Source organism: Bos indicus, chromosome X (genome assembly GCF_029378745.1).
Source record: "Bos indicus isolate NIAB-ARS_2022 breed Sahiwal x Tharparkar chromosome X, NIAB-ARS_B.indTharparkar_mat_pri_1.0, whole genome shotgun sequence".
NCBI classification, from domain to species: Eukaryota; Metazoa; Chordata; class Mammalia; order Artiodactyla; family Bovidae; genus Bos; species Bos indicus.
In genome coordinates, this window is record NC_091789.1 from 92,713,792 (window position 1) to 92,729,368 (window position 15,577).

Genomic DNA, 15,577 nt, shown 5'->3' on the forward strand with positions numbered 1-15,577 from the left:
ATACATCAGTGCAGCAATAGTACTACTTACTAGGGTTAGAGTACAAGCTGTGGCAGGCTTCTCTTCCAGAGGTAACCTCATCTTCAGTACTTACATCTGGTCTCTGCCACTGGCCAGGACAGCCCCCACGCAGGGGTCCAACAGTCACAGAAGTGGGGCCTCACCTGAAGACAGTTGCCCTTGTATCACATGAACTGTAGTTTGGGCTCCAGAACCCAAACACACTGGCTGGCTCTGTTGGACATAGGTGCTCAAACCTTCCTAATCCCAGGGAGCATTCATGCTTTAAAGGCCCCCCCCCCAAAAGAGGTGACTGGCTTGAGAGGACAATTAATTAAAAGAAAAATTACCCACTAATATGGATCTTTATAGTCAAAGCTATGGTTTTTCTAGTAGTCACCACTGGGGCTAACTCACCCAAACCCCAGAAATGCCTCCACCCCTTGCTCAATGGGGACAGGAGGGAAGACAGTCAGCACCCTCAAAACAAGAAAAGCAATTATCTTCCTTTACTGATGGAGTGAGCATGGGGTGTTAAGGGACCAGACAACAGACAGCCACAGCCTATGACCATAAAATCCATACAGGGCACAGACCAAAGCACCCAATGGGCTGAGCAGCATGTAATAGTCCTAGCAATAGAGTATGCCTTTGACAAACATTTCCCCAACGTTCATATTCTACTGACTCCTGGTCAGTGTTCATGAGCTAACTTCTTGGTCAGCACATTGGCAAAATCAGGTATTTGGGATAAAGAGCTATGGGGCTAATTGCCACACTAGCTCCCACTCTGCCTATCTGGGTGCACCATACCTTGGCTTATACCAAACAAGACACAGAGGAGATACCTTAAGATGCCAAGCCTGATGAACTAACTGAACCACCAGAGCAGCTAGGGCTCTGGAAGGAGGGGGAGTCTCCCGACCTTTGAGAGGAGCCACCCCCACTTCTATCAGGGGACACATGAGAGGTCAGGGCTTTGGGGCATCATGGGGTTATGAAAATGGATTGTTAGAGGAGTCAGATCAGCAGTGAGACAAACCATCAGGGACTGTAGCAGAAGCCAGAAATCTAGACATTGGGCATGCCTCACTGGAGGGAAAATTCACAGAGAAGGAGGGCCACATCAGAGATGGCAAAGTGATTTCACTGGGCCTCCCCAAGGAGCAACAGCAACATATATGTTAACACATGGTTAATAGTGGTGGATACCCACACAGGCCTTCCATTGCTCTCCCTGTGGGGGCCCCAACCTCTGTTAACATTACTGAAGGGTTAACATAGCAGCCTGACAGCCCTTGGGAGTGTTGCTAGTTACACAAATACATCAAGGTTCCCACTGCAAAGCAACAGTGAGTAGTACAAAATCACATTGTGTGAGTTTTCACCTACCCCACTGTCTAGGAAGAATATAATGGTATTTAAAAACAAGGGCTGCTGAGAGAACCTGGAGTAAAATAGTCCCATAAGTTCAAAGGTGCAGTCCTAAGATATGACTGCACTGTATCAAAATTCACAACAAATGGAGTGACCACCCAAGGAGACGTTGTGACCTCTCCTGGTGGGCATGTCCACACTGCACACAACCCAATTACTAGTTTTCATGGACGTGGGAGCCTTGCATGCTGCCCGCAACAAAGGAACATCCACTTGATACTTTCATCTTTTCCCCTTCTTCCTCATAGAAAATCGAGAGCCTAGCAAACACTTCCCCTTTGATCCCGACAGGGACCTGCCATGGACCACCAACTTTGGGACCATACTCAAATGGGAGCTTCTGCTCCTCATCCAATGTAAGCTGAGCAAACCACTCACCACTATCTGGAGAGAAAAGCATCCTAATCTGCTGCCCAAATACTCCACTAAATCTCCATAGAACAACCTTGGAACAGCTCTTGACACCCAGGAGGTAGAATTAGTTACCCCTGGACTGGGTAATACCATTTGGATGATATCCAAGGGACAACCGAGCTTCCCCTGCCTACAAAACAGGAGCTGCAGGAGAGGTGAGTTCGATCCCTGGGTGGGAAAGATCCCCTGGAGGAGGACATGGCAACCCACTCCAGTATTCTTGTGTGGAGAATCCCATGGACAGAGGAGCCTGGTGGGCTACAGTCCATAGGGTCGCAAAGAGTTAGGCATGACTGAAGCGAGGTAGCACAGCATGGCATGGCATGGCAAGGGACAACCAGAGCTTCTACTGCTGCCCACAGATAATCTCTGACCTTCACCCTTACTCTCTTGCTGTACCCCTTCCATATTTGAGGTGTTCCTCCTTTACCAGTGTTGATTACACACCATTGATGGATCACCTTCCCCTGGCAAACTACACTCTAGTGCTGACAGTGTTCAGAAACAACATGCCTCTTACACAAAATAGGGAAACATACAACATGAGTCAGGATTGGAACCATGGGAAGCATGCTATTGGACATTCAGGTCAGTCAGTCCTACTAACATGACCACAGACACCATCACTAAGGCTAGCATTTCTCCTCCCATCTCTACTACTATCTGCAACACCCAATCTTGCTAAGCCAGGCTCTAAGATATGACTTGTGATTCACAGTACAGGTGTCTGTGGGTCAACTCTTACTTCAAATATGTGGCCAATCATGGGCTGAGCCCATAACAAATTGAGCTGACTCAGATGCTGAGTATGAGGTAGATAATATGCAGGTTTGCTTGGCTAGAAATTATAAACTCCTATTAACATCACCTTGAATTGCTCTAAGCTGTACAACTTGCCTTCACAGGAACACAGAATACGGGCAGCAGTGAGAGTCTTGGTGGGCCTGTAAGAGAATCCCTTGTAAAGGGCCTCCCCTATAACAAGCTTCCCCTTGTCCAACACTGGATACTGGGTTTGACTCAAAACTGCAGTAGATATTTACTCAGCAGCAGAACCTCGCAAGGACTTGCCCTCACCAACCACACTAGCCACAACTCTCCAATGCCACAATCTTTCCAAATATTGTCCTGATACTAACCACTTTAGGATCACTAATTGGTGGGTGGAAGGGCAGGAGAAACAGAGTATGTGCAGGACACCATGGCAGTGAAAGAAATACAGCCAGTCATGCCATAGCCACACAACTTAAAGTATCCCAGGAGAAACTGAGAAGGGAGGTAAAATTCACCCTTTTTGTGCTTTCTCAGGCTTGGGGGCAAGCAGAGTTCAGGAGCCTGTAGGAAGGAAGAAGGCTGACTAAAATTTGGTCAAGACAAAGCAGAGGGTAAGCAATAGGTAATTGTGAACACTTAGTGCCCCCCTCATTAAGTCAGACAAAATCTGTCCTTATGGAATAAGAGTTCCTGGGAAGTTGCTGCTGCTGCTGCTTTAGTCGCTTCAGTCATGTCCGACTGTGTGCAACCCTATGGACTGAAGCCTGCCAGGCTCCTCTGTCCATGGGATTCTCTAGGCAAGAGTACTAGAGTACTGACCCAGGGATTGAACCAGAGTATCCTGCTTTGTAGGCAGATTCTTAACCACTGAGCCACTAGGGAAGCCCCATTAGGAAGTTGAGTTAGGTCCAGATAGTTTTCAAGGGGGTGCTGGCCTTCATGTTCTTGTTATTCTTGAAGGACTGTGTGTCATCTGTTGATTGTTCTATTAGGCTGACAGCTGTTAAAGAATCTTGGGCTTCCCAGGTGGCACTAGTGGTAAAGAACCCACCTGCCAATGCAGGAGACATGAGACATTCGAGACAGTTTCGATCCCTGGGTTGGGAAGATCCCCTGGAGAAGGGCGTGGCAACCCACTCTAGTATTCTTGCCTGGAGACTCCCACAGACAGAGGAGCCTGGTGGGCTACAGTCCATAGGGTCACAAAGAGTCAGACACAACTGAAGTGACTTAGCACGCATGCATACTTAGGGATAAAATAAAATAATAGTTATTAAAGGTTTAATAAGGGAGTAAATCTAAGATTTGATGTTCAGAGAGAACGAGTTGAGAAGATTCCTAGACATTGGGCCTGAAGGGTATTCAGAGAGTGAAGATGACAGTGAAAATCTGAAGAATTTTCTGGAATGTCTGGATGTTTTTGGTGATGGCATAGACATCAGAAAGATTTCAGAGAATACACACACAGCAAAGGCTTCCAATCACAAGTGCCCCACACCAGGATGGTGTCCAATGCCAGATAATTATGAAGATCCACTCACTGGAGTTCCTGTAGTTCTCAGGCAGTGATATTAGTGGTTTTGGTAAGATTATTCACAGTCATGGTTATTTCCTGTAGCAGAGCACAGAAGATGCAGGTGGCCAGATGAACTTCTAAGCAGCCCACACAACAGCAGTTCTAGGCATGCATGTAGCCCATACTTGACTTGCTGCAGCAAGTGTTTTTAGATTTACTCCCAGTCTCTTAGCCTCTTGTTTAAGTCTTCTTAAGTACCTGATGAGACAAGAGCACAGCCTCCTTCTGGGGCTTGGATTTTGCCTAAGCTTGTAGTTGTAACATGTTTCATAGACTTTTGGCTCATCTAGTGTCTGGAAAACTTAAATCAGAGGTAATAGAGTAGTTAAGGTGAGAAAAAAAAGGGAAGTCTGGTTAAGCATGGATTGCCCTTTTTGAAAAGTATTGAGGTTGAAGGAGATTCCTTTCGAAGTGTAGAGAAAAATGCTGAGTGACCCTGCTTTTTTCCCTAGACTAGGGAAAAGACTCTGAGTGAGAGCACAAAGGATCCCTTAAATATGAGATGGCATAGGGATTTAAGGGAAACTGGAAGTTTCCAAAGAAGAGGGAGAACATAACCTGCATTCTAAAGTGAGGTTGTGACAGACTGTACTATGAGTTGGGTGAAGGAAGGCTATGGATTCTGGGGTCCTTGCAGGGGTGGTGGAATTGTTAAAGGGGAGAATACCTTGGGTGAAGGGGAAAATGAAATAATACAAATGAAGGCTCATTATGGAAGTCTTCAGTTGTAAGGGAGGGGGAGTTATGTGGATAGTAAAGATGATGCTGGAGTAGATAGAGAAAAAAACATGATTCTGCAAGAACGGTAAAAATGGTGAGATTAGGAAGTACACAAGAGCATCCTACAGGGTCTTGTTTGGCATCTTGGGCAGAAGCTGACCACCTCATGGTGTCATCTCCTTGGTCTGATGTTCTTATAAAAGCAGTACCCCTTGTGGCAATGTCTGCTTCCAGGGGTTCTCAAGGAACTCTCAGTTTATTTTTTTTACAAGTTTAAATCATGTATTTAAAATACAATTTATAACATGCTTAATCTGCCAATTCAGCAGGGGGTAGGGTGGGCATTTGCCCACTAGACCAGCAGAGCAGGACGGCAGGGGTGTAGCCCTCTGTCCCATGCCCCTGTGTTCAGATACCCAAGGGGCTCATATGCACCCATGAAATCACATGGCCAAAAACAGGGCCCCAGAAGTTTCTAGAGTCTCTGCCTACCAGGGAGGCTGGGGCAGCCCCGCCACCCCACCCCCAAGCAGAGCATCCCCAGATGGGGCCAAGCAGTGTATGGCTGGGCTAGCCAGGGCTGTGCAGGGCAGTGGGCTCTGAAAGGGGCTGATGGTAGCAGATGGGGTGCTGACTCCTGCCTGCAAGTGGGGAGCACCCTGACTGAGTGGGTGAAGAAGGGTTGGTCCCAGGCCCAGCCCCCCAGCTCCTTTGGTTACAGGCCAACATCAGAGTAATGGCTTATGGGAAGTGGTTAGCTGGAAGGGCTGAGGCCTGGCTCCTGGGGTCATGGAGGAGCTGGGAGAAGGGGACAGTACTGTAAAGGCAGATAAAGGAGCAGCAGCCTCAGGTTTCTGCCCCCCACTCCCCTGAGGTTTTCCAAGCTAAAGCCTACAATTTACTTTAAAATTTAAAAAAAAAAAAAGAAAAGGAAAAGTACTTAAGGAGAGTTATAGACAACTATGATAAAACAAAAACCCACAAACACACACACACATGCAAAATCCAAACCATTCTCACATCTCCCCTCTCACCTCCCCCCAACACAATGATTTCCTGTTTTCTTTTTAAAATTTTGCCTGCCACCTCTCCATCTGGGAAGCCAGGATATGACTGCTGGTGTGATGACAAGCTCCCGGCAGACAGAGTCCCATCTTTAGCCAGAGGGAGGTGGGACCATCAGTCCCTACTACATTCTTGATTCACAGACACTCATCAGTCAGCCTTCCCTTGGTTCCCACTAGAGGAGGGGAGCAAGAACAGGTGGTCCCAACAGCTGAGCAACAAGCACTTCCAGTCTTCCCACCTGGCTTACCTCTGTACCTCCTCCAATGGGAAAGCATAGTCTCATCTGGGCCAGAAACCACTATTACAGGAGAGATGGATGATAACCGTTTAAAATGCGGAAACTTGGTCAGGGCAGTGGAACCGTAAAGACAGTAGCAACCTTTTCCTGTACCTATTCCTGGAGGTCATTTCCCCTCAGAACAGCCTGTGGGCACCATTCAACTTCCTGCGGGTTCTTACTGACTGAAGCTTTATTTCAGCTCTGCTCAAGAACAATTGCCTGCCTTCACACAATTGTAAGCCTGTGCTATGGACTAGTTGGAGATCCAACTGAGAGCAGACCTTTCCTCCTAAAAGGAAGATGTACTGGGCCAAGGCTTGCTGGGCCCGATTGACATCCCCACAGGACAGGCTGAGAGCCAGGCAATGCAAAGGTGGAGTGAGCCTGCAAGACCTGGCTTACCACCTTAGCCAGAGCAAGCTGCCCTAATCACAAATGTCACAACAGCCACTCCAAAACTCATCTGCTGAGTGAGGAGGTCATCTGACTGGCTGAGGGACATAAGGCAATGGAAAAGATCAGAAAGCCTGAGAGGAGACAGATTTATATACACACTGCTACCCTGGGCAGGGCCCCCTACATCTCTTCCACCTCAAAGAACCAAAGCAAATCTCCAGGATCCAAGGACAGAGGGGAAACTGCTTTCATTCCATGCCCTTTCTCTGGTGGAGGATAGACTAAGACTATGGGGAACCAGTCTGTCATTACCAATCTTTACAATGCACAGCTTGTCTTTTCCCATGTGTATTCAGAATGGTTTGCTCATAAGGTGGTGATTTCACAAGGGAAATATACTGGATAGAGTTACCGAGCTGATGCCATCAACAGAGGCGGCACTCCACAGACCCTTAGGCATTCTAAGCCTTGCTGGAGTGGGAAGATCCACCTACCTTCTGACCACACTTGGCAGGAGGCTCAGAGTCCTGGAGTCAGACTGTCTCCTGGCTTTCCCTGTGCTGACAACAAAACACTGAGCAAGTCTTGCAGCCCTTACTCCTAAAGCCCGGGAGTGCAGCCTCACTCCCTGCCCTCTTCTAGAAGTAGCAAGCCTGGCTGGTGGGGAACCACCCTGAGGGGTTTTGGAAGAGGGAGTCTGTTCACTTTATCTATCGCCCAAAATACTAGACTAGGTGAGTGGTTGACACCCTCCCCAGGCTCTCTGAGCCTATAAAGCTAGTCCAGTCTCCAGGCAGGGCCAAGATGCCCTGGGACATAGCTGGGGATAGGGAGGTATAGGCTTGGGGTCTGTCCTGGGGACTACAGAGCCCTGCCCTTTTTCTGGGCTTCAGTAGGAATACAGAAGCTAAGCTCACCAAAATCCTATTGGTTAATGCTTCTAGTGAATTGCCCAGAAACATTTTTTTTTTACTCTATGCTACTCCTTTATTGAAACAACATCACTGGAAAAGCCATTTCAGTACAAATGGAAGATGAGTTGAAAAACGGATTTTTTAAATCAATTTTTTATTGAAGGAAAATTGCTTTATAGAATTTTGTTGTTTTCTGAATCAGCCATAGGTATACATATATCCCCTCCCTTTTGAATCTCCCTCCCATCTCCCTCCCCATCCCACACTCTAGGTTGATACGGAGCCCCTGTTTGAGTTTCCTGAGCCATACAGCAAATTCCTGTTGGCTGTCTATTTTACATATGTTAATATAAGTTTCCATGTTCCTCTTTCCATACATCTCACCCTCTCCTCCCCTCTCCCCATGTCCATAAGTCTATTCTCTTTGTCTGTTTCTCCATTGTTGCCCTGTAAGTAAATTCTTCAGTACCATTTTTCTAGATTCTATATATATGTGTTAGAATACAGTATTTATCTTTCTCTTTCTGACTCACTTCACTCTGTACAATAGGTTCTGGGTTCATCCACCTCATCAGAACTGACTCAAAGGCATTCTTTTTTATGGCTGAGTAATATTCCATTGTGTATATACCACAACTTCTTTATCCTTTTATCTGTCGATGGACATCTAAGTTGCTTCCATGTTCTAGCTATTGTAAATAGTGCGGCAGTGAGCAATGGGATACATGTGTCTCTTTTGATTTTGGTTTCCTCAAGGTATATGCCTAGCCCAGAAACATTTTTAAGTAGACTACCAAACTTTAATTGAGAAAGAATAGCTTGATAGCCCACTTAAAAATGTTTCTGGGCAATTTGCTAGAAACATTAACCAATGAATAGTTTGGTTGCTGCTGCTGCTAAGTCGCTTCAGTCGTGTCCGACTCTGTACGACCCCATAGACGGCAGCCCACCAGGCTCTCCCATCCCTGGGATTCTCCAGGCAAGAACACCCACTCCAGTGTTCTTGCCTGGAGAATCCCACTCCAGTGTTCTTGCCTGGAGAATCCCACTCCAGTGTTCTTGCCTGGAGAATCCCACTCCAGTGTTCTTGCCTGGAGAATCCCAAGGATGGGAGAGCCTGGTGGGCTGCCGTCTATGGAGTCACACAGAGTCGGACACGACTGAAGCGACTTAGCAGCAGCAGCAACCAAACTATTCACTGGTTAATGTTTCTAGCAAATTGCCCAGAAACATTTTTAAGTAGGCTATCAAACTATTCTTTCTCAATTAAAAACTCATTAAACTGCTAAAACCCCCCAGGCACTTTTTTTGGTAAATCAAATATTAGTATAAACAGGGACTTCCCTGGTGGTCCAGGGATTAAGAATCTGTCTTGCAATGCAGGGGACATGGGTTTGATCCATGGTCAGGAAGATCCCACATGCCACAGAGCAACTAAGCCCAGGCTCCACAAACTTAGTCAGTGCACCACAGCTACTGAAGCCCTTGGGCCTTAGAGCCTGTGCTCCACAACAATAGAAACCACCACAGTGGGAAGCTCATGTACTACTACTAGAGAGTAGCCCCCACTCACCCCAACTAGAGGAAGCTTCGAAGGCCCAGCACAGCCAATAAATAAATAATAATAAATAAAATTTATTTTTTAAAAATTTGTGTAAAGAAACAAAATTCAGAAGAAAAGAGAAAAACAGGATATTTTCAAATGGAACTTGGTTTTTTAATAATGAAGATGTGCACTTGAGGGTGTGTGGATGGGAGTTCTCAGTTGTGTTTTGAAATCTCAAGTTAATGAGCATGATGAACTATTATTGCTGGCACTGACTTTATCCCAAGTAGCCAAGTGGTACTGTCTGACTCTCTACTCGAGTCTTTGGTGGATCCCCCAACCCTCCTCTAACTCCCCACACTTTCCCTTCCCATTGAGTTGGGAAGCCCGTGTAGCCGCGCCAATCACAGTGGGAAGAGGGGGGAGGGAAGTCACAGCATATGGGGTTCATGGTCACAATGTGTGGAGCAAAGGGGATCAGAGTGCAAGTAAGCCAGGTCGTTCCCTCTGCTCAAGTCCAGCTGTCTGCCACAGCAGTGTGACCCGCAGCCGATGGCCCACTCAGGAAGTGATGACAGCAATATCCATTCCTGCCTGCATTTATCTGAGCTGTTTGAAGCTTTGTGACCCATCAGGACCCAAAGGCTATCTGATCACATTGCTGAGATACCTGCTGTCTTCGGGTTGGGAGATCCTGATTGGCCTGTTGAGGGTAAATTTCTCTTGATCCTCTTCAGGGCTGGTGCTGCCCAGGCTCTGCTACCTCCTGCTGCACTAGGGACTTGACACTAGGCCTGGCCTGCTGGTGGAGTTGGGGCTGCTGATCACACCAGTGCGGTTGGGCCTCTTGAGGATGCTGATCTGTAGAGGGGGCTCCTGGGAAGGCTGTCATCCTGAATCACAATATGCGCTCTGGAAGATTTGGACTTCCCCACCATCTGCCACCTCCTTCCAGCTCTCAGCAACTTCCTCATCTTCCATCTTACTGGCCACTTTCCAAGACCTTCAGTTTAGAGTCTGCAGTTGGGATGGACTTCCATTTAGAGTAGGTTTTCATATCTTTTCAGTTGAGAAACACCAATCCAGGATTTGACTCCCTGGGGTTTGGTGGTAGAGTTAATGATGTAGAGAGAATGATGAAAGGGCCCTGTTAATAAGACTCAAGGGGCTTCCTAAGTGGCACTAGTGGTAAAGAACCCACCTGCTAATGCAGGAGACATCAGAGACATGGGTTTGTTCCCTGGGTCAGGGAGATCCCCTGGAGAAGGGCATGGCAGCCCACTCCAGTATTCTTGCCTGAAGAATCCCCATGGACAGAGGAGCCTGGCAGGCTACAGTCCATAGAGTTGCAAAGAGCTGGACACGACTGAAGTGACATAGCACACACACACACACACACACACACACACAATAAGACTCAAGATTAGTCTTCTGGTTGCCTTGAAAGAATTAAGTCTCCAGTTTCTAGGTTATATAGTGGTATACATGGGAGAAATGGAGAAAAAGCAGCTTCAACTTGCCGAAGAGAAGTTTGGGAATAATGAACAAATTTCTTGCCAAATTTTAGAATGTCTGAATTGACCTAGTTAGAGACTTCAAGAGCCCAACAGAATAGAGAATTCTAAGGGCTAGCCCATAATTTTATAAGAGAACAGTTGGTATGACCCATCAGAAAGGACCAGGGAGCAATAAGGGATAAGGGTGAAACCCTTAGGCCATGGGAAATTGACTTCTTCCATCAGTTTAGCAAGTTTTTATTTTAATAGTCCATTACCTCTATCATTCCAAATGAGTAAGAGGATGACAAAGACAGTGTAATTTTTGTGATAAATGAAGAACTCATTGGATTTCTTGGATGACTTTACTCATGAAATGGGCCCTTCAGTCACTTGACAGAGCCAGTGTGGAACACTTGTCCTAATAAAAGTTTAGCAACCACAGTGGCAGCAGCCCTTTTACAAGGGAAAGTTTTAAGCCAGAGAGAAAACATATATGATAGTAAGAACATATTTATTTTATAACCATGAGATTTAGGAGCTGAAGAAAAGGTCCTACATATCTATCTATTAAGAAAACTCAAAAGGTGAGTGATGTAAACTTCCAAATGAAATTTACAATCCCCAGTTAGCGGATTTTGAAAAGTAAAATTGTGACCAAGTTAATGTTTTTCAAATAATTGAAAGTATTATTTATAAAATTGTATTGTTGCTACCTAAAATTAGGTAAGGGGCTTTCCCAGGTGCCAATGCAGGAGATCCAAGAGATGTGGGTTTGATCCCTGGGTCGGGAAGATTCCCTGGAGTAGGAGATGGCACCCCACTCCAGTCTTCTTGCCTGAGAAATCCCATGGACAGAGGGCCTTGGAGGGCTGTAGTCCATGGGGTTGCAAAGAGTCAGACATGACTGAGTGACTGAACATGTACACACACACAACATAAGGTAAACCAACATGATGACACAAATAGAAATATATCAGAGACAGTGAGCACGATGACAAATCTCTAGGAAACTTACATAATTTTTGAACTATTTATATTAATAATATTTTACCCAAACAACTTTAATCTAGGGAAGGCTAAGTATTTTTTGACAACACTTTCCATGTAATTTATATAATCATTTATATAATATTAAATAAAGCGAATCATTTTTAGCACCTCTTTTTAGAAGACTAAATAACAAATCCTTTGTGATTTTCCAGTGGCCCTCTGGGAAACCCCAAAGTCAATTTTATAAAGTATAAAAAAGTATATAAAAGATATATAAAACTATATAAAAGATATCAAGTATATAAAAAATAAAAGATATCAAGTATATAAAAGATATCAATTTGGATTAGATTTGGGGAAGGCAAGATGTCAAAAGTTGTCAGGATATTTGAACAACTTGGTAACACTATCTGAAGGTCAGAAAAATATTACATAACATACAACATACATACATATGTGCGACCCCATAGATGGCAGCCCACGAGGCTCCCCTGTCCCTGGGATTCTCCAGGCAAGAACACTGGAGTGGGTTGCCATTTCCTTCTCCAATGCATGAAAGTGAAAAGTGAAAGTGAAAGTGAAGTCGCTCAGTCATGTCAGACTTTTAGCGACCCCATGGACTACAGCCCACCAGGCCCTCCGTCCATGGGATTTTCCAGGCAAGAGTACTGGAGTGGGGTGCCACTGCCTTCTCCGATATAAACATACAGACAGATACAAATAAGGATATTATAGCTATCATTCTAAAATTTTAGTTGAGTCATGTATAAAAATAGAAATATAGAACTCCTTGGTTAATATAACACAGTTATGGCCCTTGTCTTTGTCCCCCTTTATATTTTTATCAGGATTATTCTGACAGATAGAACAAGTGAGTTTATCTGTTTAATATGAGGGCTTAGAGTTCCCACCATCTACTTTTGCCTGATGTGTAATGCTTATGGAGTTGTGTGCGTGCGTGCTCAGTCATGTCCAACTCTTTGCAACCCCATGGACTGTAGCCTGCACGCTCCTCTGTCAATGGGATTTTCAAAGCAAGAATACTGAAGTGGGTTGCCATTTTCTACTCTAGGAGATCTTCCAAACCCAGGGACCGAACCTGTGCCTCTTGTGGCTCCTGCGTTGGCAGGCAGATTCTTTACCACTGTGCCACGTGGGAAGCCCCAATCTTATGGAGGCTGTGGGAGGGATAAATATGGGAAGACAGGCCAAAGAGATACCCAGAAGCCACCTGAATGTCTCCAAAAATATCTGAGTGGATAAAATAGCCAGTCTGTTTCCAGTTAGCTTTCTCAGCTTTAGGTGGTTGCCTTTGGAGTCGGGAGTGACTATAGTCTAGTGATTACAGGAATCTGAGGGGCTGTATTAGGAAGAGAAAGATCAGGCAGGGATGTTGAAGGGAGACAAATCAAAGGACTTAAGGCAACTTCAGGGAAGAACAAAGGCAATAAGAGGAGGAAGAAGGAATGGAAGTGATGAGAAGGGGCAGGCCTTGGATGTGCCAGTTTGGGAAGGCCTCAAGTTTTCCAAAGAAGTCAGTGAAGTTCCAAATTGCCTTTGGTAAATTTTTGCCATTTATGAATTTATTAAATTAAGTAAGTGCAGTAGTGGCAAAACATATAATAAGCAAAGAAGAAGAGTAGGGAAGACACCTGGCAGAATGAGATTTGTTGTTTTTACTGTTCAGTTGCTCAGTTGTGTCTGGCTCTCTGCAGTCCCATGGACTACAGCATGCCAGGCTTCTCTCAAGCTCATGTCCATTGAGTTAGTGATGCTGTCCAACCATCTCAACATCTGTTGGCCCCTTCTCCTCCTGCCCTCAATGTTTTCCAGCATCAGGCTCTTTTCCAATGAGTTGGCTCTTTGCATCAAGTGGCCAAAATATTGGAGCTTCAGCATCAGTCCTTCCAATGGAATAATCAGGATTGATTTCCTTTAGGATTAACTGGTTTGATATCCTTGCTGTCCAAGAGACTCTCAAGAGTCTTCTCCAGCACCACAGTTCAAAAGCATCAGTTATGAGATTAACAAATAGTCCATTCTGAAGGAGATCAGCCCTGGGATTTCTTTGGAAGGAATGATGCTAAAGCTGAAACTCCAGTACTTTGGCCACCTCATGCGAAGAGTTGACTCATTGGAAAAGACTCTGATGCTGGGAGGGATTGGGGGCAGGAGGAGAAGGGGACGACAGAGGATGAGATGGCTGGATGGCATCACTGACTCGATGGATGTGAGTCTGAGTGAACTCCGGGAGTTGGTGATGGACAGGGAGGCCTGGTGTGCTGTGATTCATGGGGTCGCAAAGAGTCGGACACGACTGAGCGACTGAACTGAACTGAAACCAAGGTTAGAGAGCTGAGGGAACCCTTTATGCAATCTCTGGGAAGAAAGCCAAAGGAATACCCATGTGCAATTTCTGGAGTAAAGAGCTATGTGAACCCCCCGCCCCCCCCCCACCCCGCCACATGCTGTCTTTAGGGACTGGGGAGCTAATGAAAGATCCATGCCAATCCATGGGTTTGGGGAACTGAGATAACTCCCATGCATAATCCCCAGTTTAGGGGAGCCAAGGAAATACAGAAGAAGCCTTACAGAGGGGCAAAGAAACATCTCTTTACCAGAAAGAAAAGTAATTCCTTACTACCATACTACAGCAAACAAATGTCCAGAATACTGGACTAAAGTAGGAGGTGTGACTCACCATTGTATATTCCTATTTTTCCAGCAGAAAAGGACACAGGGTCCAAGAAACCATCATGAATACCTGGGTGAAGACAGTTGAATCTCAGTTAATACAGCTCTAGTACTTACTGGTCAAAGTAGCCCACTGGTTCTTTATCTATGTAACACTACCCGTAAGAATGGGAATAGACTGAGGGAGGATGCATTGCTAGACTGGTATTGCTGTCAGCAATCTGGACCAGCACAGCAACTGCCCTTAACATCCCCTCCACAGGTGGAAAACTTTGGGTTAAAATCAATGATGAATGGAGAAAAGGAGAAATGGTAACTGAGGGAAAAGGAATGAATAAATGGTTTATGCAATGAGGGAAATCCACTATTGCACTGGTGCCTTGAGAGAGGCTCAGAGCAAAGGCCTTGTCTCTTAGCACAAGTATGCTGCTTCTGCTGCTGCTAAGTCGCTTCAGTCCTGTCCGACTCTGTGCGACCCCATAGATGGCAGCCCACCAGGCTCCCCCGTCCCTGGGATTCTCCAGGCAAGAACACTGGAGTGGGTTGCCATTTCCTTCTCTAATGCATGAAAGTGAAAAGTGAAAGTGAAGTTGCTCAGTCGTGTCTGACTCCTAGCAACCCCATGGACTGTAGCCTTCCACGCTCCTCCACCCATGGGATTTTCCAGGCAAGAGTACTGGAGTGGGTTGCCATTGCCTTCTCTGAGCATAAGTATACCAGGTGCTTAAAATAGTGAAGCCATATGCTTGCTGAGACCACCCCTGCTTTTGGAACCTGACAAGTTTGAATAGAAGCCTGAATCGCATCACTTTGGGTTACATTTTGTTGATGCCATATGATGATGAATTGGACCAATTGTTGATGATTGAATGGAACTCTATATTCCAGTATCTGTTTTCTTCTTGTTTTTCAGGATACATATACTATAAAGTATACCATTTAAGAAGGAATTTCTAGGAACGACTCCCTACCAGGCCATCAGACTGTATGGTCTACAACTCTCAGCAGACCAATTTATATGTCATTATAAACCTTGATGATAGAATGCTTGAGTGAGTGAGTGAAGGTTGTTCAGTCGTGTCTGACTCTGCGACCCCATGGGCTATACAGTCCATGGAATTCTCCAGGCCAGATTACTGGAGTGAGTAGCCGTTCCCTTCTCCAGGGGATTTTCCCAACCCAGGGATCGAACCCAGATCTCCCACATTGCAGGAAGATTCTGTACCAGCTGAGCCACATAGAATGCTTAATCCCTGGTTGTAATAAACA

General features: G+C 45.6%; 1 protein-coding gene across 1 annotated transcript; it reads right to left on the reverse strand.

Moving 5' to 3' along the window:
* Positions 1-9,725: 9,725 nt before the first annotated feature.
* On the reverse strand, positions 9,726-10,106 carry SZRD1 (SUZ RNA binding domain containing 1). The gene is given in 3 exon segments (XM_070784245.1): positions 9,726-10,000; positions 10,003-10,049; positions 10,051-10,106. Coding segments are annotated over 3 exon segments (378 nt in total).
* Positions 10,107-15,577: the final 5,471 nt, after the last annotated feature.